This window comes from Athalia rosae, chromosome 2 (genome assembly GCF_917208135.1).
Source record: "Athalia rosae chromosome 2, iyAthRosa1.1, whole genome shotgun sequence".
NCBI lineage: Eukaryota > Metazoa > Arthropoda > Insecta > Hymenoptera > Athaliidae > Athalia > Athalia rosae.
In genome coordinates, this window is record NC_064027.1 from 20,698,115 (window position 1) to 20,725,289 (window position 27,175).

Here is a 27,175-nt window from a genome sequence, read left to right on the forward strand (position 1 = left end):
GATGAAAGTAATTTATTTCTGAACTACCCATATATATGGTCTTGTGTTACCTTATATTCCAATATGAGAATAATTGTTTTTTTTTCATATTATTCGTTATTGTTACTATTATTAACACTGTTCTAGTTGTCATTTTATTTTGCATATTTTTTTCGAATCAATCCGCCACGCTTGATGAACGTTGTCGTTATGGCTATGTTCTAGAAAAATCGAAAGAAGAAAAAAATGATAACTGTATAATTTCGGTGATCTTGCAGTAGACTGCGGAATAATATAAGCGGGGTAATCATCGTTTTGTTTTACGGGGTTATTAAGTATACCTATATCTAGTAGCACCTGTCCGCAATTTTCTGTACAGTTGAACATGGAGATCAACTCCACATCAATTTGAAAAGCAAACCGCAAACGAGGGAAGGTATAGTACAGATATATAGGTATACAGTGATTGCACAGACGATTTCTGCAATCAATTCCAATCGCAAATCAATGTTAGCGTTTCTATAGCCTTCTGTACGAATAGGCGAATATGTACACATGGATGACTGCAATCATCGTTTCATATTTTTCATCCGGAATAGCCGCTGCATGAATTTTTCACCGTGTAATATCCGCGGGGAAAAATACATGTACCTATTTCTTTGTTATTATTTCTCGCTGTACCAGCTTCTCGTCGCAGCCGCGCGTCTGTGCTTTTTACTTCAATTTATTCACTTTTTTCAAATTTTATTCATCGTCTGAAAATTACATGGATGACATGTATGTACTTACGTGTATGGAAAATCTGAGGTCTCTGTTGAACAAATTTTTAATGTCCATCGATTTATCTACTCAATTTTTGCTTTTACTGAAAATGTTTTTCACTAGCTTTCTCTCTTTTTTCAAATAGCGCAGTTATTCATCTTGGTCGTTTCTCACGCAAAAATGATTCTCCTCTACTTGGATAAAAAAAAAAAACTGCGGCTGCTGGTGCTGCTGTTTGAAATCCTTTATAAGTCTGGTACTTCACTTCAACAGCTCTCACGGTTTCCATTCCATCTTATAACAATATGTGATCGTTACATTTATAGCGTAGAATAAAAATGAAGAAATTCATGAGGTGAAAGTAATATTCCATCGATCGAAACGTTCTTCGATAATTTCAACGATTTACTTTGAAATTTTTGTGGATCATTTCGAAAGAAGGATTCACATGAGATTTCTTTATTTGTTCTTCAATTTCTTCGATATTCGAAAAAGGAGTATTGATTAAATTTCCGGAAACGTGAATATTCAGCCATTTGTTGAACCCAAACAACGTGTGAGGGATGTGAAATTTTTTTAAATTGGAAAAAAAAAACAAATTTCTTAGATTCATTAGACCCCAAACACACGTACTACATTTTTTCAAATTCCAATCGTATCTCTTTCAGCTAATGAAGTTTGATAAATGTTATTTCCACAAAATTAGGGCGGACGTGTTATGCCTTATATTTTAACCCAGGCTTGAAAAGAAGATGAATTTGAGACTGTTACTGTACGCAGTCTCTAATTTCACAGAAGAGGGAAAAAAGCCATTAATAAGAAAATGAAAAAAGTATATGAATACAACCCATTCAATATTATTATACGAGGTGATATGATTATTCAAAAATATAACATATTGTTACACTATGTATACATCTATGCTTTCAGTTTTTTTTTTCTCTTTACTGCACTTTAAAATACGTATACATATTTTTCTCATTCTTAAAGCTGCGCTACTTCAGCGCTTATTCCAGTTCCTAAATATCGCAAAACTTTAATAAGCGAGCCTAATTCATTTTCCCAAAATTATCTCAATCGTTCAAAGTTGAGGCTCGATTCGTATGTTGAGATAAATTCTTCATCCGTTTTGGGGAAAAATATGACAGATTTTCTCCATCCTTTTATTCCGAGTATTGTAATTTCGTTAGCGTAGCATTCGTGCGATTCTGTCCTCATTCTACCCATAAGTCACAATTTATTCTTGCATTATTTTGGAACTGTGTAGGTATACATGAGTATACTCGTACGCGTTCACCCTATCCACTCATTTATCATGCGAAACGTAATCAGATACTAAAATTCCAGACTCATTTTTCTTACTCCAGGTGGTGGCAATATTTATTTAGCTACACAAAAATTCATACCGATTTTTCTATCGTTGCTAGAGGCTGCAGCGAGTGTTCTCCGATGCCTGTATCTTTTCTGATTATCAATCAGTTGGAAAACAAGTGACAGATATTTAAATGTGCTAAAGAAATTCATGCTGTAGATTTTAGAAACTAATTATAAAAAAGAAAGGCATTATCTGAGAGTTTTTCACAAACTTCGAATCCATTACATACAAATAGACTATATTTGAAAGGTTTCGTAACGTATTTCATTTCAGAATTTCAGAAAATGTGGTTTTTTTTAAAATATAAAATTTTCTCAAACCAGATAGTTTTTCAGAGCTAATTTTTTTTGTAAAAGAAAAAAAAGACAAAATACTAAAATCTCGGGGAGCGGAAGAACCTAAAATTCAATTTTCTAACTCTATTAGGTATGAAAATGATGGTGCATCTGGAGCTGGAGAAAGCGATGAAACCTCTTCGAATGGCGTCTCAAGTGATGGGTCTGAACGTGGATGGGGTCTTAGGTCGTTTTTACACGTCCCTAGTGCTTTTAATCGTAGCAGGACTTCTCTACGGAAGTTTTATAAATCTTTCGAGCGGAAATGAAGAAATATTAACCAAAGTTGACACCGTTATTTTATGGACCCAATTCGTGGCGAACGGAATTTTCGTATTTGTCGTTCTAGGAAGCAGTCTAGTCAGCAGTGAACAGTTCAAATTTCCTACCAAGGATTTAACGCAGGTTGACAAAGTCTTCAGGTAACCGCAAATGAAGTTATGCAAGCGTTATACGCGAAAATTTATCCGTAATCATTCAACATTTATCGCAGATTATTCGGCGTTCGAATCGCGAACGGTCATCTGCGACGTCTTCAAATCCTGCAAATATTGTTGTCGATTTCAATCTTCATACTGCTCGGGTTTATGGATATTTACAAGATGATCGTTCGCCAATTTTTACCTGTTTTCATACACTGGTTATGCTGCGGGTATTTTATAATATTGTCAATTGTAACGGATTGCTTGTTCGTCGATTACCTGGCTGTCATGAAACAAAGATTTTTCCAACTCAACAAGCTTCTGGCGAAAATCTTAGAATCTAACAGAACGTCGTTCAACATCGCAATGATTTACGTCGAGCAACGAGATCGGGAAATTGTGAAAAAACAAAACACCGAGGTATCGACGAGCGTTGAAAAACTGAGAATCCTCCACCACGATCTCTGCTGCATTTGTACGAAGGTATAAGAAATTCTTCCATGAGCTCACAGTTCGCTATTGACCGGATATACAACCCCTTTGCTGTTATATTATCATCGTTATTTCAATTGTTATTTCCATAAAGGTAAACAGATCTTTCGGTACCCAGCAACTCGTAAATACAGCAATAACCCTCGTCATAATAACCGGACAGCTTTACGAAGCCTATCATTTTATAATTGCCGATAACAATAATCCGGCCGAAATAGCTGCTCACAAACTAATGTGGATGTTGTTTTACATCGGTCGTATATTTTACATAAGTTACGCCTGCAGTCGAACAAGTTACGAGGTGATTGCGAATACCGAACTAGCGAAGGAAAAAGAAAGACCATCGTCGATCAATTTTTGAAACTTTTCATTTTCATTTTTGTTGCAGGCTAATTTCACCGCTTCGATTATCCACGAAATGCCCGTACAGCAGTTATCGAACACCGTAAGCATTCAGGTATATGGCTGATTTGAATTTCGTAATCAAACCTAATTTCGCAGAATTTCTTTATCTTCTATTCTCCATAAATTTCATGTGGTCTGTTCCAAAAGATGCAGTATTTTTCGCTCCAGCTTATTCACGAAAATCTTAAATTTAACGCGTGCGGATTCTTCGACATCGATTTTGGACTGTTGTGTTCGGTAAGTAATTGATCGATTATTAAGAGAAAAAAAAGATCAATCAATATTCCATGATTTTGTTTACCGCAGATCGTAGGAGTCGTGACAACCTATTTGGTAATATTGATCCAGATGGATCGGAAAATGGAATGCAGTTGATTTCACGTCATTTGAACCACATGATGCTTTGTTATCTCTTCGAATTTAGTGGTTTTCCCAAATCAGGATGAGGACGTAGCGAAATAGCGTGTGAATTTTGTGTGGAAATACCTAGAGGTAGAGTATAAAAGTGATGACGGAAACGGGAAATGAGTGAGAAACGGTGCAATCACGACGACCGAATGAACCCTGCAACTTCCTCTTCAAAATATCCCTGCGGGGTACATTTTCCCCTGTGGTCGACGTTGATTGCACAAACTGCCGCGGTGTGGGTATAGGTGGAAATTGAACACATGTAGATATGTATGAAAATAAAAATGAATAAATATTGGTATGAAAATAATCAAGAACTAGAATAAACATTAGACGGATGAATTTCACATTGATATCAAGATTTATGCATCTAATCAATTCACGCTATACGTATAGAATACAATTTACAAATTGTATTTATGGTCGAAAAATTCGATCGCGCCTCTTTTTTTTTTTTTTTTTTCTATTCTCAGTAATACCGTAGATCAATATAACTACGGTGATACGTTCCGCCGATAAAACAATTAGGGGTTTGAATTTGTTGTTCCCTTTCGATTCATTTATTTTCCGATTTTTTTCACGTTATTTTCTTACGGTTAGCCCGATATCCTCATTAATCCTATAACTAATAACATTTGGAGAATCGATGTGTAACAACATCGTCTCCTTCAATCTCGGGATGATTTTGATGATATAAAAAAACAGCTTCGTACAGCCGACGATCAGAACGTTCCATTTTTCTTGGAGCGTTCATGATTACTGGAGTCCTCGTGCCACGAACTTCGATATTCCGCACTCACACATCACGTTGGTTGATGAAAATGATGAGCGAGTTATTGCACGAGTGCCTCACGTTGAAAAAAAACGAACCATAAGAAAGAAAAAAAAAAAACCAATCCGAGTTCTTAATTAATCGGCATATATACAGGGCATCAGATTTGCAGGTTTAAAACTCATTTACTCAATTGAACGTATACTGCAGGTAAATGACATGCGTATCGTTTGAGCTATCTGTTATCGATTCCATTGTTTCTTCCAGATATATTGTGTGCTGTAACGTTCCGATTCATCTAGCCGTTAGGTAAATATGTAAAATAAAAAAGAAATTTCCATATCGCAAGGGACGTAAATTAGTCGGTAAAATCACTTCACATGATTGCTGCTGCAGAGTTCGTTTGACGAACATAATAATTATAATAATAACAATAACGATGATATCAATAATCACGACGTTGAGTGTGAAGATAAATATGAAAAAAACTTCCTTTTTTTCACATTAATTATTTTTCTTGCAACTTCTCTGTTACAAAATACAGATTTCAAATTGATGTCAGATTTTTGAACCCGCTCCGTGTTTTATGAACACGTGGCGTATTTTAGAGCATTTTTTTTACCATTGTTAGGATATTGAACGTATGGGTATTCATCGTGTATAATTTCTTCGGAAGTTGTATTGAAAATCGTTGAAGCGAAAAACAATTATAGCCTTTATAGGTATGCCTATGTATATCGCTGTGGACGGAAATCAAGGTAAGCCTCGCCGATCGTATTCTCCCGCGAAACTAATTATTGCGGCTTATTGTTAAACGCGCAGCAGAATTTTTACCTTTCTTCATTAATTGCTATCCTTATCGTGCGCTCGTCGCTATATTGTTACCGGAGGGATTTGTTCGATCATTTATTTACGCACGAAGGATACAGACCGAGTTCGATCTCGTGGCCCCAAAATCGAAGATATTAGAGGCGGTAGAACTCGAGACTTTTTTTCCAAATAGTCTTATGATTTCATTTCGAAAGAGTTTCCACTTGTCTCAAGGAAGATTAACTCTGAGTATGTGATTTGCGGCCCTGAATAGAATCCTTTGTTTCCCGAAAATAGACAAGACGAGAATGTTATGAGATAGGGTGGTTCACCATAATCTTTGTAAAAATTGATTGATTTGTTCATGTTTTCTATTTAAAAACGACGGTAAAATGGGGTACCACTATCTGGAGATGAACGCTGAACTGATTACCTGCAAGAATCACGACGAAGACATTTGGCAGGCTGAGAAACCCGTCGAAGCTATGGCTGAAAACTAATAGAAAACGATTCATCCGTGATTTTAAGATTTATGATCGAACGGTGTAAGTCTGATAAAAATTTGTCAGTCTCTTGAGAGGTAGGTAATTTCAAGATGACTCGTTGTGATGCGTAATTTTTTGTTACGAGTGGAGGAGGAAACCATTGAATCAGTTAAAGGTCAATTTTTATGACAGTTAAGTTAAATTTTTAATTTAAAATATGTATATAAACTGTACATATATATATTCATATATATATATATTTATTTAATAAAATAATGGTGACCATGATGATTAAATAATACTCATTTGAATTTTATATACACATACAATCTAAAGAAACCTCCGATTCGTTCGCATCTTATTCTAATACCCAATAAAATAGAAAAAAAAAAAAAAAAAAGGAGTTAGGTGTTTCCCAGTAAAAAATTTGTCATCAAATCAACGATCTGTACGAATTATCTACATTCAGAGCGAATACTTATTTCTTGGTTTTCATGTGTTTATATACCTATGTATATGTATATATAATTTTTTTTCTCATCATTGTTTTATTATATCCTATTCAGTCCATTCTACAAATACATAAATACAGACTGTTTCATATAATGAAAGAATATTAGATTTATTTTTATTATTTACAGTTGTTTTATTTTTTGTCCTTCTTGTTTTCGTCTTTTTATTCTTCACTTTTTACGATAAATAATATGTTAAACAATAAAATAATATCTGAAACGGCCTGAATAAAAAATATTATCAAAACAATACAACAGTGGCAAACGCATTCGGAAAAATAATAATTATTCAACGCTTTAAACAATTTAATAACTAATACTGTAGGATTTTCGTTATCAGTGATATCACCTAATATTTATACAACTAGTTCAGTAAAAGGTTCGCGTGTCAAATGTACGTATCCTTTTTTCCTCTTCGTTCATTGTCGTCAGAAATAATACAAAAAAAAAGAAATAGTAAAAGAATTACAATACATGAAGAAATAAGAAGAGCTATCACGAAACCGTACGATGCTGATTGAAATTAGATGTGATTTTTCCGATTCTCTGTCTTTCCACCTTATCTGTTTTCGATATAACAAAATCAACGATAATAAATTTGGTCTGTTTCTGATTCTTTTCCAATCTTGATAGCACAATCGTCACTTTAAATTCAACTTGCACAACGAATATCTATAGGGATTAATTATCGTTGAATAAAATTTGAAATAACAATAATAATACTAGCAAAAATAATATTGATATTGTTAATAACAATAATGATAATAACGGTAATAATGAGAATAATGATCGGAATAATATGCATGTTAATAAACCTGCAATTCGTTCTAAAAAAAAATCAAAAAAAAAATAGGAAAAAATAATTATAAATTTCTGGATTTCACAATCCCGTGCATTTAGATCTACAATCTTTGGTAAAACGTATGTATATCCGTCGTAACCATAGATATTTGTATTTAGTAACGATTGGTATCGATCTAAATGATCAAAATTTTTCAAGTATAGGTGATACAAACTTATGATAATTATAATGACGATGATGATAATAATAATAATAATGAAAATTCAATTTGGGTGCGTTTTAAGGTGTCTAGTAAAGGGGTAAATTTCAGCTGCCCTGATAAGGCATTTGATCGGGAACAGAAGAGGGATGGTTTTGGTTTGGGCTGTGATAATGAAGGCTGTTGCTGTCCTGGGACATTTCGTTTCCTACAGGCTCTTCGTATTTACATCTTTTAAAACGCCCGTAAAGCGACGAATATGGTAAGTTATAGTGTATCGCGGCTTGATTGATACTCATTTGACCCATTCTGTAACAAAAACAATAAAAATTTTTCTTATTCCTTTCCAACAACTAATCCCCCCGAAGGTTGAAACGAGCCTTAAAACAGTTTCAAAAACGTATTCAATAAAAAGCAAATCATCAAGTATACCAGTAACTCTCTCGCTCACTTGCTTTCTTATTTAGTTTAAAATTTGTTTTTTACTCGTTTAATACGCTCATATAATTACTACATCCAGTGACGAAACAAATGAATACATTTTATATCCTTATCGATGATTAACCAACGTTTTATTTCCTCACCTAACAGCCTCAAGAGCTTCTGTCATAGCATCTTCGCTCCAAGGAGTTGGATTACTCCTGCTTAATTCGATTCCTTCTCTTTTACACCTTCCGTAAAGCGTTCCCGTAGGTATTCCGAATTCAGTTGAAGCTCGTTGTACAGAAGTTTGTCCCGACCTGATGGCTTCCAACGCTCTATCGAGATCCGTAGGTGACCAGGTAGTCGGACTTGCGTTGAAAGGCGCCGCTAATCTGATACCTTCTCTTCTTGCTATTTTGTACAGCGTGCTCGAAGGTATACCGAAAGCTTTCGACGCCTTATTAGCGGATATTGTTCCCGTTCGGAGAGCTTCTAGGGCGTTATTCAAACTTTCGTCGCTCCAAGATTTCGTGGGGCCATCTTTCTTTGGTGTGTCGATACCGAGGCGATGAGCTCGTTGCCACAATGTCGTGGACGGTATCCCGAAAGTAGCTGTTGATAATAAAGTTTGACGTAAGAATAAAACTTGTGGTTTTTCAAGGAAATTTTGATTATCATTCGTCATCTTTGAAGCCAAGTCGAAGCGAATTCTCACCTGACGCTTTGGTAAGGCTCATATCGTGATTTCTGAGGGCATCGAGGGCTGCGTCCATGTCGTCCTGCGTCCACGATTTTGAACCGTGATGGTGCGAACCTATCTGACCGGAATGCGATCTCCCGTTGTCTCCGGCATCTGAGTGTCCAGAACTGCCTGAAGGCATGAGCCCAAGAAGTTCTGGAGTGATCATCATCATGTTGTCATTATCTCCGGCGGTTTTTGAACTGACGCTAGCTCGATCTGACATATGACTATCTATATCTATCGTGTCCGTCGAGTCCATCGCGCGCAGTGTCTCAAATTTTATTTTAACGCTGTCACAATTTTGTATTTCTGTAACATATAACAACCATCACCCTGTTACAATACTGACAAGTTAGTTTGAATTTTTGACATGGAAAAAGGGCTGAACATATGTATTCTCTATATTTTCTACGCAAGGAGCAGCTCAAACGAAGAGAGAGAAATTTCTGAATAATACACAAGAGCACTCGATGAGGTATGACGAATAATTTTTCTTCGAGACATCGGTTCGATGTGTCAATTATAAGCAACTGGACAGTTGTTTAATATTTAATATCGAGTAACAACACTGAATGAAAAAATGGCATTGGGCCACGAGTAATAAATGAGGTTGCGTGGGCAGTTTGAATGGGGCAACACAAATCTAATAGAAACTAGTTAAGGTTGATTAGCCCAATTATTTTGATTTGCTATAAAAGCAGCTAATAGGCGATGCTGCGGCTGCTGCTGTTGCAGCACTGTTAATTTTCAGCGTAATGAAATGTAATTGGAACATCGTCACAAGTTATCGAGGCACATAGATAAGGAAAATATACCTGGAGTAGATTTTCCATATAAATAAATAGATTACATTCATCCATCTCTTGCTCTCTTCGATACCTCTTTATTTTTCAAATATATACTTATATATATGTACATACATACATACATACATACATGTATGTTTGATGGTTGTTACGCTTTACGAATTCTGACCAACTACAGTTGTAAAAAATTAACTATTAAATAAACTATCTGTCATTCTACTTTATTTCTATTGCTTCGATCCGTTGGAACGGTATCAACTCGGATGGAATCACGCGAGAGAAACGGTGTTGCGATGTCCTAATGTCACAAAGGAATAGGTACATATTTATATACCTGTCGATTGGTGGTCAGGGTCTCTCAAATGCGTAATCGTCGTACCGACTAGAGTAGCACTGGGAGGTGTAGGTTGAGTTTCGGGTGGTAAATCAACGTCTCCTGGATCCGTATGGTGCCCGTAATGTCCCATTCCTGTGTGACAAAACATCTCACCTTTATTCCAAGTGAAAAAATCTGCCCTAAATATCCAAAACAGATATGCCCCACACCTTTTTCTTTTCTATTTCTTTCAAACAAAGTGACCGAGTCGCGGATCCGGTAGAGTCTAGAGCCCTGACAATTATTCCTTTTCTCAATAATTCTGACAATCTTCATCATTTTCAACAAACAAAAATTCTTCCGACACGAGTAACAACCATTAAAATACACATATGCATATACCTATGATACTTCATGTTATGCGTATACGAGATACACTAAATCCACACGATCCATTAAAAATAACCGTCGCAATTCTAACGCTTCTCTCTCCTTTTCTCTTTCTGATCGAGTACCTCCTTCATTCATCTTACACAGTATTGGAAAATATATTTTTCAGTGGTCAATGGAAGGCGGTGGTGTACGACTGACCGACCATCCACCAATTACGAGGTAAAGATCGTACTGAAAATAAAAGTCAAATTCCTTTTATTCGCATGTACTTGAGACGCGTTTTTTTTTTTTCATTTTTTTATTTCGCAGGGTCTTGCACATCGGTAATCGTAGAAGCAGGTTCTTGTTAATCCTCGAGTGCTGCCGTGAGCCTTTTCTTTTAACTCGAACAAGAGAGCAGTCATCGTTGCATAAAAGCGTAACGTTGGTTACATAGTCTGCCAGAATTTCGTTCAATTTTTGGAAAACTTTTTGCGATGTTTAATGTTGTAAAAAAGGCTCAAATGATGGAGTCTCGCAGTTTGCAGTTTCGATTGAATGCGAGCACCAACTTTTTTTTTATCGTGACAAAAGATTCAATTTCCGCCCTTGACAAAAATTTTGCATATACGTTCAGGTGTGGGGCAGCAATATTAAAGAAAACAACTTACCGTTATTGTTGTTCGTGTTACCGTTGTTTATATCCTTCTGTCGCGATTCCAGGACTATTGTAGGTTCGCCGAATTCTTCATCTTCGGTCTGCCAGTCCCTGTGATTCTGTGAAATTGGAATCCAGATTAAACCAAAAAAACAACACAACAAATCGGACTTCCTTCGACTCACGAACAATGGAACGAAAATCGAGTGAACCGCTCCGAAATGTTCAGCATACGTAATATTCACCTCTTTATCGTCTCGACCGAATCCTTCCGCTTCCTCTTCCTTATATTTGTCGAAGAGTCTAGAATCGGATCTAACGTCGAATCGTGGCCTTTTGTACTTGGGATGATGCTGTCTCCTCAATTTGGTGTAATTTAATCGAGGTGTGACGGAATCTCGATCCCTGGGAGGAGAACTTAAGCTAACCGAAGGCGGTCCCTCTCTGCTTTCGGGAACTTCGCATAGGCCCTTTATCTTCAGTTGATCCGCAGTTTTCAGCAAGGACTGCAACATTGAGCAGAAAAAAATCACATCGTCGTTATTTCCTCATATCGACTCGAATGATTCGGCGAAAATTGATCATCTCTCGTGGCGGACCGGAGCGAGCCGCCCCCCGTCGTCCATAAAACAAAAGTGTCCGGGAATCCGGAGATCCGAATTCCAGACCCCGTTCGGGTTCCGTACTTTAATCAACCGTGAGTCTGAGGATTTGGGTTTGAAAGAGCGCGGAACAGTGGGGGGCACGTAGTGCGATTAGGCGAGGGGTTTGGAAATAGCGCGACGGCGGTGTTAAGAGGTGGGGCCAAAAAGCCCGCGGGAAGAATAGGGGAAGCACATTCGGAGAGGCGGCCTGATATTCGCGACTCTGGAAACCCCGTATCGACCACCCCCAACTCAAAACCCGCGGCAGCTCCGCCGGCTGCTTGAACAGAGCCTATAACGTAAATTTTCTACGTGTATGAATCCGAACATTAATACACGCAATTACTGCTCATGCGCTCGCCCGAATAGAAAGAAAAATTGGAAGACGGAAGTGCATTTCGCGGATGAGAGGACGATTTGAAAGAATTTTTTGGTCAATGTGTGAGTGAAATTTTAGTGCGATTTTCGATCAAACCTTACGAAACGAGAGATGCGGTGGCGCGTGGTATACGTTTGTTTTTCGTTGTTTTTCTTTTCAGACGGTGAGCGATGGAGAAACTAGAAAATATTTCGTTAATTAGTCAGATGACAATAATTGGCCGGGCGATGCCCTTGAACCCTAAGTATTGATTGGTGAGTTGAGTCGGCGGTGGCGGGAGAGGAGGAAGAGGAAGAGGAGGTAGCGATGCCGGATTTCTCTCCATCTACACCCCTCGCTGGCGCATTCGCGAGTGCCGTCAACACCCTGCAGCGGCAGAGAGATCAAAATCAAAAACGGAGTCACCAAATATCGCCTGCAACGTCGCAACGATTTCGGTTCGATCATCTCCGTGACGATACGGTATACAAGGCGACAAAAATGTTCTATTAAAAGGTATATGTATACGAAATGCAGGCGCAAATAAAGATGCGGTGAAAAGGGAATCCCCGTGCGCATTTATATTTATACACATAAAGGGACGTAATGTGTATGAGATTTGGAGCTACACGAGGAGTCTTCTTCGCTACCGCGACGTATACACGGGTATACGTATAAACGGACTCTGTCGTGTAACGAGTCTCTTTCCATGTGTGTGTACGCCAAAGAACCTGCACCACCGCCACGCACAACTACCGGCGTGGTGGCCGTTCCGCCGTCTCTACGTCATCTACCGCCTCGAATGGCTGAAAAAGAATTTTCACACCACCACGTGTTTCTTTGGCGAATAAATCGTCTCTGTCTATCCCTGAGCGTCCTTAGATCGCCATATTTTTATCGCTCATTTTCCAAAGTCCCGAAATTCCTACGTTCCTACGTTCCTGTTTTTTTTTTTTTTTTCATTCATTTATTTATTTTTTTTCCGTTTCTCCGATCGCCGGAATAAAATCGGACGCGCGGATGACTTTTTTCCGACATCCGATTCCGTCCGAAAATTCATTCGAGTCCAAGTCACTAATGAGTCTCGAATTCTAATGATGCGGTAAAATTTCGCTTGTTTTCGCAGGTCGTTATGCATTTTCACGGCGTTGCCGGTGCAGCGATGGCAGCGGCATACACACATGCATCACAGGACGATGAACCGGGTGCTGCTGCCGCTGCCGGTGCAGACGGAATATAATCCAGACATTCGCAGACTGTGCAGTCGCATACCTATACACGTATACATATGTATAATACGCGGCGTATAGAGACACCCGTGTGCACGCGGAATTAAAAACTCAGAAAAAAAATAATAATAATAATAATAATAATAATAATAATAAACAAAACACATCCGACGTGGGTATGCGAAAATAGATTCGATCGACGTGCGAGTAATTGATGAATTTTTTGTCGCTCTAATTTACCTGAAATAAAAAAGATTTTCTTTCGAAACTGTGTAGGTGAACGGTGTATATATATATATATTATATATATATACATAGGTAGGTACGCTATGCAACGGAGTGTAAGGTATATAGAAATGTTTACGAATGTGAAGCAAAGGAAGAACCTGATAATGTCACCCGTACGAGAGAAAAGTTCTTTTCTTTCCTTCTCTCTCTCTTCTTCCCAAGGCATAGGTATATACGTGCATGTGATATAACCACACAAGCAACGCCACTATAGAGACCTACCTACCTACCTATCTAATACTTTTATGTACGTACTACGCACCCATATTTACCGACACACATACAAAATGACCCTGTAACTGCAGCGGCACATTACTACGCGAGTACCAACACTTATTTATATAGAACAGCGTGTAGTCGTAACAGTTCTGTCATGTGAGCCATAAAAGGATCCTTCCTTCATTTCCACCCTGAACTTTCTTGCGATGTAGGTATGTATGATACTGTAGTATACATACTTTCTAGGTATATGTGTAGATTTTGCCACCACGTGGTGCGCGAAACATCTCGTTTCTTTGATTTTGATTTTCATGAATCCATGAACGAACTGACACTACTTACTGGAACGAAAATGTGTACACGGTGTTTCGCTTTTAATTTAAATATGATGATTTACTGCGAACAGGATATGAAAATATCAACAATTTAATGCTGTATAATTATGTAGCGAATGATTACCGAACCTTGTGATATGTGGTACATACACGTTCGCCATGTAGTTAATATTATAATTTGTTTACTCGTTTGTTGATAAGGTATGTTCGAAGTATGTACGAGAAAGAGATAAAACGAAACGAGAAATGGAATATTGTCGAAAAAAAAGGCAGATTTTCCTACGCGCCTACAGAGTTAATTTTTTCGTTGCCTTTTATTTATTCATATTCTCTATGCCATAGAAATTATGTCTATTCGTTGTATTCGATTATTCGTTACACAAAAGACTCACCCCGCTTTGATTTCGTTTTTTCCCCCCACCTGCGGCACTCGCGTTTCACACGTTTTTTTTACCGTTTTGTTGTTTTGTTTTTTTTTTTTTCGTTTTTTTTTTCGATAAAACTTATATACCCGACGTGATATGTAATCAAAATATATTCATGTTTCAAAAAGAAAAAACGAAAAAGAAAACACACACACACTCTCAACTGTCTGTACGGCACACGAGTTTATAAAGAATCCAAAGATAATATTGAGAATAGTAAGAAATAATGAATGATATTTACGTATTATATCATGGGTAGGGTATAGCGTTGGATATCTATCATCGGAGATAGATTAATTGAATGAACCGTCGGTTGTTGTTTTTTTTTTTTTTTTTTTTTTTTCTATTCGTCGATAAAATTAAATTCACGAATACATGGCAATAATAATGCGTATATACCGAGCGCACATGTTTGATATTGTACACGTAATGTTCAACGGGGACTATACCGCGTACTCTTCGCACTTAGTTTTCGTTTTGGATTTTAATTCTCTCAAGACAGAAAAGGAATTTATTATACGGTCGGCACTTGTTAAAATAATTCAGTTCATCCGGGATAAATGATCAGAAAATAATTTGACGATATCACACGTTGCAATCATTGTTACTTATCATCGCTGTAATAATTTTTGACCAATGAAATTAGACATTTGTTGAATGTATTTAAAATAACAATAACAACAACAACAACAACAACAACAACAACAATGATAATTAATCTACTATAATACGTAATGATATTAATTTGTTATAGCCGTGGTCGCGGTCGTCCCACACTACCTCGGGGAACGAAACGAAAGTGAAATGGCATTTGTTGTTCGTGGAGGGCGCGGAGAGCAGCAGCGGCGGCGGCGGCGGCGGCGGCAGCGGCAGCGGCAGCGGAGGAAGAGGAAGAGGAGGGAAAAAAGTAAGAGAGATGGATATAGATAAGAGCGAACGGTACAAAGCGAAGGAAAAGAGGATAACGAAAATATAGAGGGAGATAAGAGACGGGAATACGAGACAGAAGGAGGTGAAATTTGCAAAGCCCGAGTCGCGACGGACGAACTAAACTAACGAACGAACCGACGAACGAGGAACGCGCGAGGCAGCAACGAGTGTCACGACGAGAAACGAGGACGACGCACCAGCGGATACCCCCGGTTCGTAGCGATGAGGGATGCGTGGTGGATACGCGGGAGTACGGGAGGGAGAGGTGGGAGGAACGCGCGCGAGAGAGAGAGAGAGAGAGAGAGAGGGAGAGAGAGAGAGAGAGAATCGGGGGAGGAGGGCGGCGCGGAGCGACGCGACACGACGCGACGTCCGAGAGAGGAGTATAGAGTAGTTCGGAGTTGCGGAGTTTCCACTGGGAAGAGGAAGAGAGAAACGAATTTCCCTCCTCCTCCTCCTCCTCCTCCGCTATTTTCATCCCTCTCTTACTTCTATCGGTGATTGCGAGCTATCCTAGGGCCCGATGATTTCGAACGCTTTGGTGTCTGAATTATATGCATAATCGAGGTAAGGATTACGAGAGAAAGAAAGAGAGGTATATCAAGAGAGGGAAGGGATAGCCGGCCGTTAAATTCCGACTCACGACTGTACCCGAAAGGTAGCCAGCCAGCCAGCCCTGAAACCAAACGCGATTCAGGTAGGTAGGTAGGTAGGTAGGTAGGTAGGTAGGTAGGTTGGGTATGGGAATGGGAAGGTATGCGCGACAGAGATGATCGATGAGGCGTACACATAGAAAGCGACGACGCACGCATGACGTCGACGACGGTGTCGTCGTCGGCGTGGTCGCCAGACAAAGAGAAAAGAGAGAGAGGAGAGGAGAGGAGAGGAGAGGAGAGGAGAGGAGAGGAGAGGGCGCGTCCGCAGGTTAGTTCCCCTTCTCAAATATTCCATATTCATCTCTTTTTATCTCGTTGATAATACCGTCCACTTACACCTGTGGAACGAGGATGGGATATCGCGAAATATGCGAGAGAATAAATAAAATAGACGAAATAATGAAGGGAGATCAACGAACACACGTGACGTACAGGTGAGATAAGAATGTACCTGGCGATGCGTGTACACTACGTTACCCACACCACCACCGCCTCATCAGACGGAATTAAAACGGACGCTCTTCATATAGGAAAAGGGGAGAAGAACGATTTCCTCTTACGTGCGACGATGACGACAGAGATGGAAGAAATGACGTTTCAAGTGAAAGAAAATACGAATATTCCATCGCTATATCGCCACCCGCGTACACCTCGCGCGGAGTCAGAACTCGAAAGGCAACGGAGAGAAAAAGATAGCGGCTCCGTGCGAGATAAAAGTCGAAGCGAGAGAGGAGATAAATTCACGAGGACGGAGACTCTGATGCCGGAGGATGCGCGAACAAAGGGATTCTGCGGCTCCTCTGGTCGGCTGCTACCGGTACGCACTCGGGTTTAAAACCTGTACACTTGTAACGCTTGCGAGTATATGTGTCCGATGTGTTCACGTTGCACATTCGAAACGCACGAACACAAAAACGCACACACGTTGGTACACCTATACTACGGAGAGACGTTCAAAGATTACGCGAAGCCGCTGCGCGGTGTGTACAGTTGAGGAAAAGATTGAATAAACAGGAACCAAAAGAGAAACATTATTTTTTTTAATTATTCGGTTCTTCGAGCGAAGAGGAGGTAGGGGTGGATTATTTTTACAACTCAATTTCTCTTTCGAAGGAAAATTGATGGTCGTCAGCGTCTTGCGTGTAAGATTTCGAATATTTTTCCAACGGGGTTAACGTCGTGCCGTTTGATCGAGAATGCATTAATTTTATTGACGAAATCTAGAGGGAAAACGGGCTTTTCATTCAATCAAGGTCGATGTTACTTCGGCGTTGTATCGTATACGTATAGTATAACGTGGACAGTGAGCGCATGATCACACGACGGCGAGAATCGGTGTAACCATATCCATGTATAGGTATATACATATATATACATATATATACGGAAGTCTGGAGGGAATATATCCTGCATGAGGAAGGGTAGATGAGGGAGGGGATGATGCAGGAGGCGGAAGCCGCCCCTTGTGCAGGTTAATTAATCGATACGTTCATTTCATTTTGATTGGACGCCTACGAACCCTAGAAACTGTACGTCGTTAAATCTTTATCCTCGATTCGAGGGGAGATAATTAATACATCGAAGTTTACGTATTCTTAGGAAAGTTTTTTTTTTTTCAAATATATTCAATAATCGCAAAGATGATCGATAGCCTGAAATTCGTCTCGAGATCGAAATATCGGGCGTGGCCCGGTTCAATTATCATCGACGTTTCACGTGTCTCTTAATCTCGATTTAGGCTCGAAACGATTCGGTGAGAATAAAAGTAAAAATTGTAGAGCGTGAAACGCGTAGGTGAAGCCGGTTCATATACCGATGTTGTACCGCGCGAAAGTAAATCATAATTGTAAATCAGATCGCTTGAAAAATGGTCGGTAAAACGGAAACTACAACCCCTCGACTTCCAACTTCCGGTAAATTTGTCGGTTACCAAGAGATCCTGTTTCGGTAATAGTAGGGATGCTGTAACACGGCAGGAATCTGTAGCCGGTAAAAGTAACAGGTAAACAAGAAACAAACGAAGATCGCAGCGGGAGAGTCGCGCGTGATCAATAAATGAATGGCCTCGTTCGAAAATTTTCGGCGATGCACGCGACGTTCGAAAATAGCGGCAATGGCATTATTTTGTGATTATTGAAGAAAATTGCAATTGTTCGACGTTCGGTTCCGGGTAATGAGATAAAAAAATTTACCTGAAGTTCAGCTTGCGACACGTCTATTTCACCCTTGTACACAAATTCAATGATGAATTTGAGATCGGTGAAGCAAACGTCCTGCGGCATGATGATCGTCGGATGTTTGCATGGATTCGAAAGTAATAATTTTTGAAAATACGAACTACACGCCGACAGTACCACCTGGCAACAGAAAAACGAAAATAGAGCGATATAATACGAGAAATTGGGATCAATATGTGCGCATCGATATTCATTTTTTTTTTTTTTTTTTTTTTTTTTTTCCATTTCACGATCAATCCTGATTTTACTGTAACCAATTCGTTTTTCTCTCTCCTTTCTTTCTTCTCTCGTCGACGTACCTTGTGAGCTTTTAAAGACGCCTCGTTACAAGCCAACGTAACATCGACGAACGCTTCCGTTTGAAGAAGTTGATGAAAAACTGACGTCATATTCGACTGGTAATTGTTCCAGCGAAGGCAGTAGTGCTGCCCCGCCATCCCTCCACTGCAACAAGAATGAATAAATATCCGTCAACAACACATCGTCAATTTTCACACACTTAAAACTTTTGCGACTTTTTTTCTATCATTTCATAACCATAACAATACCTGTAATGAGTTCCCCAATTTCTGTCCTGCATTATAAATACATCCAACTAACACAGTTTCGTTTTCCTCCCTTACAACTAGATTAAATTATTCGACAATCTCGATTTTCACCATACAAGTAACGTAGCGAAATAATACGAAAATAAGTTTTACGATTTGATTTCGGGTAAAGGAAGAGAAAAAAAAAAAAAAAAAAAAAAGGAAAAAACGAAAAAGAACAAACTATGTAACCAATTGCGGCGTGATATTTCTCTATTCTCACAAATAACGAGTGAAATGTAAAAAGAAAAAAAAAGGGGGTAGTTACGGAACAAAACGTACAACGAGGTCTATGCAGCGATCTTTCTTCGAGAAATGAGGAAAATCGATCGGAATAACTTGACGAATCGCGCGGTGGAACAGATGATAATCGAATGCAGAAAGAAAGAGCTCGAGGAAAAACAGAGGAGAATGAGGAAAAGAAAATAATAAAAATAAAAATAAAAACAAAAAGAAAGATGGGCGTTGGTCTAGAGTATAAGACTAGGTGGTTACTTCACCTGTTCTCTGCACTGTGGTTTATCTTCCTATCTATGTAACTCTTTATACGGCTATTTGCGTTATCTGTCCGTAGGCATACGTAGTTTTATCAGGTGCTTAGACGTGGCGATAACAAAATCTAAAACCAGTGTGTAACGGGTATAGGTATAAAGTAGATAGATAAATGCGAAGGAGGAGGAGTTCTCCGAGTTTCTCCTTCCCATATCAACGTTTGAAGCAGAAAAAAAAAAAAAAAGAAGAAGAATATTCACGTGTATGGATATACGTGTAAGTACAATACGTGTACGTGGTTATATCCAGAACGTATCTGTGGTACGACACAAGTGTAAGTAAACGATGATAAAATGATGATGATGATCATTTTCTTTCCACCTCATATACCATCAAACGCAACGATATCTTTTAAATTGGGTTACCTGCTTGTCATGTCCAAGATTCTGATAATCAGTGATAACACCTCATTGCAATATATGAAGAATACAATCGCTATAAGCAACTTCCAATTATTACAGGTAACTACGGAGAAATCAATCGTGGAAAAAAAAAACCCAAGGTGATGAACTGAGAGTGAAAGAAAAAAAAAAAAAAAGAAGAGAAAAACTACATTTATTTATTTATTTATTATTGTTGTTTTCAAAGGTGGTTTCGGAGAAAACGCTTGAACCACAATTATCATAATATATGTAATAAGATAGAATATGTTGTACATGTGTATAAAATTGATAAGCAAATCGTACACACGTAGCTGTGCAAGTGATTATTAATGTCGTCGAATGTTGCAGATGATGCATGTAAATTCGCGCATAAAATCTTCACTCGCCATAGCTATACATATACTCAGGTATTTAGAAAGACGAGGAGAAAAATAGAATCGCAATTATATCACCCAAAAAACAATGATAATAATTAAAAAAAACAATTATTTTATGTATGCCAGTTCACACGAGATGACGACACACCGATGTCCTTATTGTATATATACATGTATACAGGGTGGATGGATATATAGAATGATTGTAAATATACACACGTGCGTAATAAATATATATATGTACGTATGTACGTGTTATATACATGTATACATATATATTCTATTCATACGTTTCACATTTGACCATTTCAGACGGGTTTTATTCACCCCTAAAAGGACGGGGAGTGCCATCTCTTTTCCTTTCAAGACTCCCTTCTTCAATTCATCTCAATTTTTCTTGTCGTTTCTATTTTCTTTTTTATTTGTATTTTCTTTATTTTTTGTTTTTTCATTCCCTTTCCTTTTTTCTTTTCCAATCTCGCTTTCTCCGTCTCGCTCGCTCCTCTCGCATTCACCGTGCGATCAGAGAGAGAGAGAGAGAGAGAGAGAATAAGAGGAGGAACTTCCGAGATCTATATACATACATCTCTCTCTTTTACTTTATCCTTTATCTTTCTCTCTCTCATTTTATCCGACCCCGTTTTTTCCTTTGGGTTTCTCCTTCGCCTCGTCGTCGTCTCTTCGGATTCTCTCCCCGCTCCGCGGAGCTCTTTCGCTCGTTTCCTCTCCCTCCCGCCCTCCGTCTCTTTCGATCGCTCTTTTTTCTCTTTCTCTCTCTCTCTCTCTCTCTCCGCTTTTTATCTTTCTTTCGTTCTTTCTTTCTTTCTTTCATTTCCCTTGGTCCCTCTCCATCTCTAGAAACTACGTATATTTGCCTCATCGCTTTTACGTTCTCCTCTTTCCTCTCTCACTCCCCCCCCCCCTCCCTCTTCCCCCCCGGCGCCCCCCTCGCCTTCGCGAGTCTTTCTTATGCCCTCTTTTCAGCTCTTCTCTCCATTCCCTTCCATATCCCCTTCCTCTACTTCTTCTCTCATGCGGCTTTTTACGTTTTTCCAACGTTATTGACGTGCCCCAGCACAAAACTCTCTACCGCCCGACGACTCCGCGAACTGCTGGTGCTGGTGCCGGTGCCGGTGCCGGTGCTTCTCTCCGCGCTTCTTTTCCTCAACTCGATTCGTGTGTATATATACATACCTATGTATGTAATACCTCTAAAGATTTCACGGCACTCCTCCTCCGCCTTCTGCCGAGCTTCACCTCCCCTTTCCCTCAGTTTCCGCCATTTTTCTTTCTCTTTCTGCAGAATCGCCCAAAGTTGAAGAAGAAAGAGTTCAGCTTTCTTATACGAACACAGTCTCGTACGAAACACATCATCCGCACACATCGTACACGTACACGTGTTGCCGACTTGTACGTAAAAATTGCAGGTCGCGCGGTACGCGTGTATAGCGTATAGCAGTAAATGAAAAGAGATGGACAAAAAAAACAAAAAAAGAGGGACCCCGCAAAGAACGAAGTGAGACTGAATAAAATGAGATAAATAAAATTGACGAATGAGAAAAACGAGATGGGGAGAACTCGGAATTGCGGAGGAACCGAGTGATCGGCGATAGTGGGCAGCAGAGAGAAGGATACGAGGATGAGAAGAGGGAGATAAATATATAAAAACCCATTTTACATAGAGAGACGGGACGGGGATGTTAGCAGCCTCGTGTATTCGGTAGGTATGCCGTTACTGTTATACCTTACGGTAAAAACTTGAAGGAAATTGAGAACATCGCGGCTTTTATAACGAATTTATGTACACTTGTATACAGGTATATACCTAGGGCACGTACGTACACACACCTATACCCGATCGGATCGAATCGTCTTGTCGCAGATGGAAATCGAATGAATGGGAGAAAAGAAATATAAAAAATCTGCTCGTGTTCTGACGCGTCATTACCGATGTTTTCCAGCGAACCTGCACCGATGGTGCATGAAAACGAAAAAAAAAAAAAAAGAAAAGAATTTCCACCATCCCTGGAATTTATGGAGAAAATATTATCGTCATTATTACCATCTGATCACACATATACAGGTATGTGTATGCGTATGTATAACATATACGCGGAGGCGCGATAAGCATAAATCCATAAATACATGTGAATGAAATAAATGCATACATACGTATATTATGTATACGATATTTGTACACACACACACAGATATCGTCGTAGGCCGGAAGAGAAACGTATTTCCTGAAGCGACAAGGTACACACATGTACATTACATATACTAACATACGTGTGTAAGAAAGTAGGTGTAGGTATATATAGTATAGTACACACGTACGGACCGTACATACAAACACACGTCGTAACATCCATGCGCCTACTTTACGTAGTAAGTAGGTATTGGTATCTCCTTTTTTTCCCCACCCCCTGTACCACCCTCGCAATTTCCTCCCTTTTTCTTCACCCCATCCCCCATACTTCTATTTCCACTCATTCCCGTTCCTTTTCCTTTTCTTTCCCTCGCAGCACCACCACCACCACCACCACTACGGTACTATCACGACCTCCTCCCGTTCCGGGACTTCGCCAGGACTTTGAGTAAACTTTTTCCCTCGTACTCGCGTATACCCGGTGCGCAACTTCTCTCCTACAACCCTTGCGTGCGAGAATAAGAAGAAAAAACTAACTATATATACCTACGTATATGTATATACGGTTACGTACATATGCATGCATATGTATATATCAAAGTTTTGGTTTTTATAACCGCGATTCTTGGCAACCTGCAGCATCGCGTATTGGTACTTTGTTGTATAAACTGGCAATTATTTTTCCTTCGTTTTGCGTTATCATCATTTGTTTCTTTTTTTTCTTTTTTTTTTTTCTTTTTTTTTTTTGTTTCAATTTCCTTCCTTTCTATCTGACATTCTCGTTTTATCTATTGAAATTATATTCAAATCGTATGAAATGATGTTACGACTATTATCACAGTTATTGTACTCGCTCGTCATAGATTATACGTGGATACATACAAACACACACATATATATATACATACATCTACGTATACATAGGTAAAACTAGAGAAAGGAATAGAAACAAAAAATATAGCGCTGGGAAATAAATCGCCCTTCTTCCTTCGTTCACGAAGGGGGATGAAAAAGAGCAGACAGATGGTTATTTCAGACAATGAGAAACTTCTAGATAAGGGGAAAAGGAGGGAGGAAGGAGGGGGGGTGGTAGAAGGTAGAAGTAGACTATGTGTACGATGGAAAGAGAGAGAACGGATGATGCAGAAGGTACGGAGGAGCGAAAAGAGGACTAGGGGGGCAAGGAGTAAGTAGCGAAAGGGAAGCGTGAGAGAGAAAAACGAGGACACCGAGAGAAGGGGAGGAGGAAAAAGAGAGACCGGGAGACGGAGAGAGGGTCGGAAAGGAAGGAGGAAAGGAGGAGTGGAGGAAGCAGAGAGGAAGTATGACGACGCTTTGCCACCGAGGATCAGCAGGGGAAAACGGTATGTAGTACATACGATATGTACATAAGAATATATATATATATATACATATACAAACAAGTATATATAAGGGTAAGACGAACTCGAGAAGAAAAAGGAAAACGGAAACGAAACTGAGAGAAAAAAATGATGATAATAATAATTAAAGAAAGAAGGAAGGAAGAAAAAAACAACGCAAATAATAATAACAATAATAATAATAAAAAGCAATGGATATAAGCGACTTCGCGAAGATACCGCTGCTGCGCGATATATGTGTGTGTGTGTGTGTGTGTGTGTGTGTGAGAGAGAGAGAGAGTATATGTGTACATGTAGGTATATGAAAGAAAAACCCGAGTATATAACCATACGAGAGAAGAAACGAAGAAGTATACGATAACATGAAGAAAAAAAAAAGGGAGCGGGGGAGTGGGGAGGCGACGGGATCAGATGAAATGGAGGGTCTGCAGAGATAGAAGAAAATAAAAGGGAGAAGGTAAGAGACCAGAAAAAACGAGGGAAAAAAAAAAAAACCGTCAATGTATCTTGTACGAGTATAAGAAGACTGTTTGATGGGCAGGATGTACGCTGAGAGAAGAAGAAGAAGAAGAAGAAGAAGAAGAAGAAGAAGAAGAAGAAGAAGAAGGAGAAGAAGCAGAAGTAGAAGGAAGAAACAAAAAGGAAAGCTGCTTATACCGCGTTGCTGGTGGTAGAAGAACTAGAAGAAAACCAAGAAGGATGAATATATAGGTATACATATACATAGGGGGAGAGAAACTGAGAATAAACGAGACGATGTTATGAGTCAGGACCTTCAAGAAGTGTGGAGACTGTACTACTCTATGAAACCTGCAGGATCTCACGAGGGGTTGCAAAAACTAGGAAGGTATAAAATACGTTTGAAAAAACGAAAAGATAGAGGAAAAATAAATAAATAAATGAACGAATCGAATAAAAATAAAAAGAAAAAAAAAAAAAAACTAATAGAAGTAAGTTGAGAATTCGCATGCCTGTAAATTCTCCTCATTTTTACGATAAGCAAGGAGCCGCTGAGAACAGTACGAGGAAATAAAAGTGTGAGGAAAAAAAGAATCCCGTATGGGAAAAGGAAGTATGGAAGAGTGAAAAGAGGGGGGAAAACCCCGAAAAGAGGACAAAGAGTACACAACAATGGAAGAGGAACACACAAACGCGAGATTGGATTCAATTGGATTGGAAAGGCATACTTTTCTCGCGGAGATCTATCTCGAGCGCGTTTCTTGCTCTCCTTTCCATCGATCATAATTCGGCTCACTTTTTTCATTCCTTACATTCGCCTCCCTCCCTCTCTCTCTCTCTCCCTCTCTCCCTCTCTTTCTTCCTATCTCGTCATTTTTCTATCGTTCGTACCGTGTTGCTCCGTGCATACATTGCTGCGCACCGACAGAGTTTGCGTGAAATTCGATTCTTTTCAGTCGAAACAGCAACAATTGAACCGATCTCGTATACAAGCTTGCAAATAATATTCGCGACATTGTCTTACGTCTACCTAAACGTACATTTATGATAGAGAAGAATCGCTCGACTAAAAACGGATGTGTATTACAGAGATGCGTAAACGTGTGTATGTATGTACCGCGCGAAGTCTACATCGTACACGTATGCGAAGGAGGAAAAAAGAGAAAGAAAGAGAAGCGGAGAGAGAGAGAGAGAGAGAGAGAGAGAGAGAGAGAAAAGAAAGAACAGTAAAATTCTGTAGAATGTGTGCGTTTGTAGGGTGATGGCCTAGATTCGGACAAGACCTGCTTTCTAGCAACAGCAGCAACAGCAGCAAAGGCAACCGCATTTCTCTTTATCACTGTATAAGCGCCCGTTGAGCACGCGGTGCTCCTATATGTATGTATATATATTATATGGATTTAGGTGAGAAAAATACGAAGGAAAAAAGCAAAAAAAGCAAAAAAAAACATCGTTAAAAATTGAAACTAGGGTGCAGTAGATAATTCTTAGGACATGTACCACGGTATACCAGATGGCCAAACATTGATACTTCGTGATCCATGACATGGATTTGAAAAGCTCGAATTTAAAAAATTTCTAATTACGAGTACAATCCTTCGCGGTTGATCCTCGATAACGACTCTGAATACCGCAGATGAATAGGAATACTACTTCACGAGACACGTGGACGATATATTTGTCAAACTGGCGGACTCTGAAAAACTTGGCCGGAGAAAACTTCATTGTAGTAACCGAAGGTAACCGGAATGTTGACGATCGCGAGAAATGAGTGAGAATTGATAATATGTATACAAAATGTCTATTAACCACCAACGTATTGTCACCGATCGCGATATACGTTTAACAGGCACATTCATCACTGACACTCATCTAATGACAGCCGGTCATCTGTTGTTGACATTTTCAAAAGTTTCTAACATAATTTTGCGAAATTTCGTCGATTCGTTTACCACCAAACTTGGCGAATGCGTTTTACAGTCGGGGACGGACAGTCGTGAATATGTTATAATCTGAAGTAGTACAATTAGAGGCATGTATCTTGTACGTAATATGATTAAAGCTTTCGTAGCAACACAATGATGACAATTTTTATCATTGGGAAAAACATAGATAAGGATATCGCGGCTGTCGCTGTACGTTTCGACTATTTCGATGGCGGTAAAAATGAAGTGACAGCTCTCGACGGTAAGCGATTTCGCTACGTCGGCGGGTATTCGACAAAATCGTTTCACCGCGAACGTGGATAAAAGAAAGAAAAGGGTAAACTCCGGCTAGATTACTCCGTGAATTTGAACGGACGTGGTGCGTGTCTATCGAGCTGTCACCGATCGGTTTCGCACGGAATGGATGCACCCGGTGGTTTATTTAGTTATATTTCGTACATGTCACTCACCGTTTGATAGTCAGAACGTTGCGGTAGCTCGTATTGCAGTTGAAAATCCCTTCGTAATAAACGCAGTAAAGCTCCGTGTCAACCCTTTTCTTGCGTGCTATTTCCCTACGCGCGCGTCTCCGCCGATCGTGTACCGTGGAGTGTATATCGGATGGGTAGGTAGGGTACGAAGCGTAGCGGACGGCGGCGCAAAACGATTAAGCGATTTTGTTGTGGATCCCAATTCTTCGCTGCTCTCTCTTCCCGGCTTTCCACTTCTCCTACTTACTCTCCTCTCATTTCGCCGCTCCTCTGCTCCTCCGGTCTACCTACCCATGCTCCGAGACTGGAGAGCGGCGCGACGACAGCGGCAGCGCTGACTGCGGTTGTTGGAATTGGTGAAACGGATCCTGAACGGAAACTCCGTGACTCGGTGGCCCGCGGTGCGCGGCGCGCACCTCCGACGGCGCATCGCCGCCCCTGAAACCGTTCTGAAACCGTAGAAAGCTCTTTAAA

The 27,175-nt window shown here is 39.5% G+C and overlaps 2 protein-coding genes across 6 annotated transcripts; one reads left to right on the plus strand and one right to left on the minus strand.

The window, feature by feature from the left end:
* Positions 1-134: 134 nt before the first annotated feature.
* On the plus strand, positions 135-4,466 carry LOC125500049. The gene is made up of 5 exons (XM_048651219.1): positions 135-2,873; positions 2,936-3,356; positions 3,409-3,666; positions 3,754-3,810; positions 3,918-4,466. The coding sequence occupies exons 1-5, from the start codon at positions 2,545-2,547 to the stop codon at positions 4,017-4,019; spliced, it is 1,167 nt and encodes a 388-aa protein (XP_048507176.1). The 5' UTR covers positions 135-2,544; the 3' UTR covers positions 4,020-4,466.
* Positions 4,467-6,425: 1,959 nt separating this feature from the next.
* On the minus strand, positions 6,426-27,132 carry LOC105689504 (protein bric-a-brac 2). Of its 5 annotated transcripts, none has more exons than XM_012406553.3 (9): positions 26,681-27,132; positions 18,696-18,840; positions 18,352-18,516; positions 11,321-11,581; positions 11,089-11,194; positions 10,064-10,219; positions 8,897-9,232; positions 8,343-8,793; positions 6,426-8,067 (listed from the first exon to the last, which is right to left on the minus strand). In XM_012406553.3, the coding sequence occupies exons 2-9, from the start codon at positions 18,831-18,833 to the stop codon at positions 7,866-7,868; spliced, it is 1,815 nt and encodes a 604-aa protein (XP_012261976.1). In that variant the 5' UTR covers positions 18,834-18,840; positions 26,681-27,132; the 3' UTR covers positions 6,426-7,865. The 5 variants fall into 5 exon arrangements, with proteins under 5 accessions (XP_012261976.1, XP_048507268.1, XP_048507269.1 ...); XM_048651311.1 differs by lacking the exon at positions 26,681-27,132 and adding an exon at positions 18,945-19,121 and having other exon boundaries at positions 10,064-10,198; XM_048651312.1 differs by lacking the exon at positions 26,681-27,132 and adding an exon at positions 18,945-19,121 and having other exon boundaries at positions 8,897-9,076.
* Between the last annotated feature and the right edge of the window lie 43 nt (positions 27,133-27,175).

Bases quoted from the DNA above. Each gene is read 5' to 3' on its own strand.
- LOC105689504 (XM_048651310.1), bottom strand. From the start codon at position 18,976: ATGCAGGACAGAAATTGGGGAACTCATTACAG. The intron at 18,517-18,695 runs GTACGTCGACGA...TTCTGTTGCCAG, and splicing joins CGTCTTTAAAAGCTCACAAG to GTGGTACTGTCGGCGTGTAG. The intron at 11,195-11,320 runs GTGAATATTACG...CCAATTTCACAG, and splicing joins TCGGTCGAGACGATAAAGAG to AATCACAGGGACTGGCAGAC.
- LOC125500049 (XM_048651219.1), top strand. From the start codon at position 2,545: ATGAAAATGATGGTGCATCTGGAGCTGGAGAAAGCGATGAAACCTCTT. The intron at 2,874-2,935 runs GTAACCGCAAAT...ATCATTCAACAT, and splicing joins CAGGTTGACAAAGTCTTCAG to TTATCGCAGATTATTCGGCG. The intron at 3,357-3,408 runs GTATAAGAAATT...CCGGATATACAA, and splicing joins TCTGCTGCATTTGTACGAAG to CCCCTTTGCTGTTATATTAT.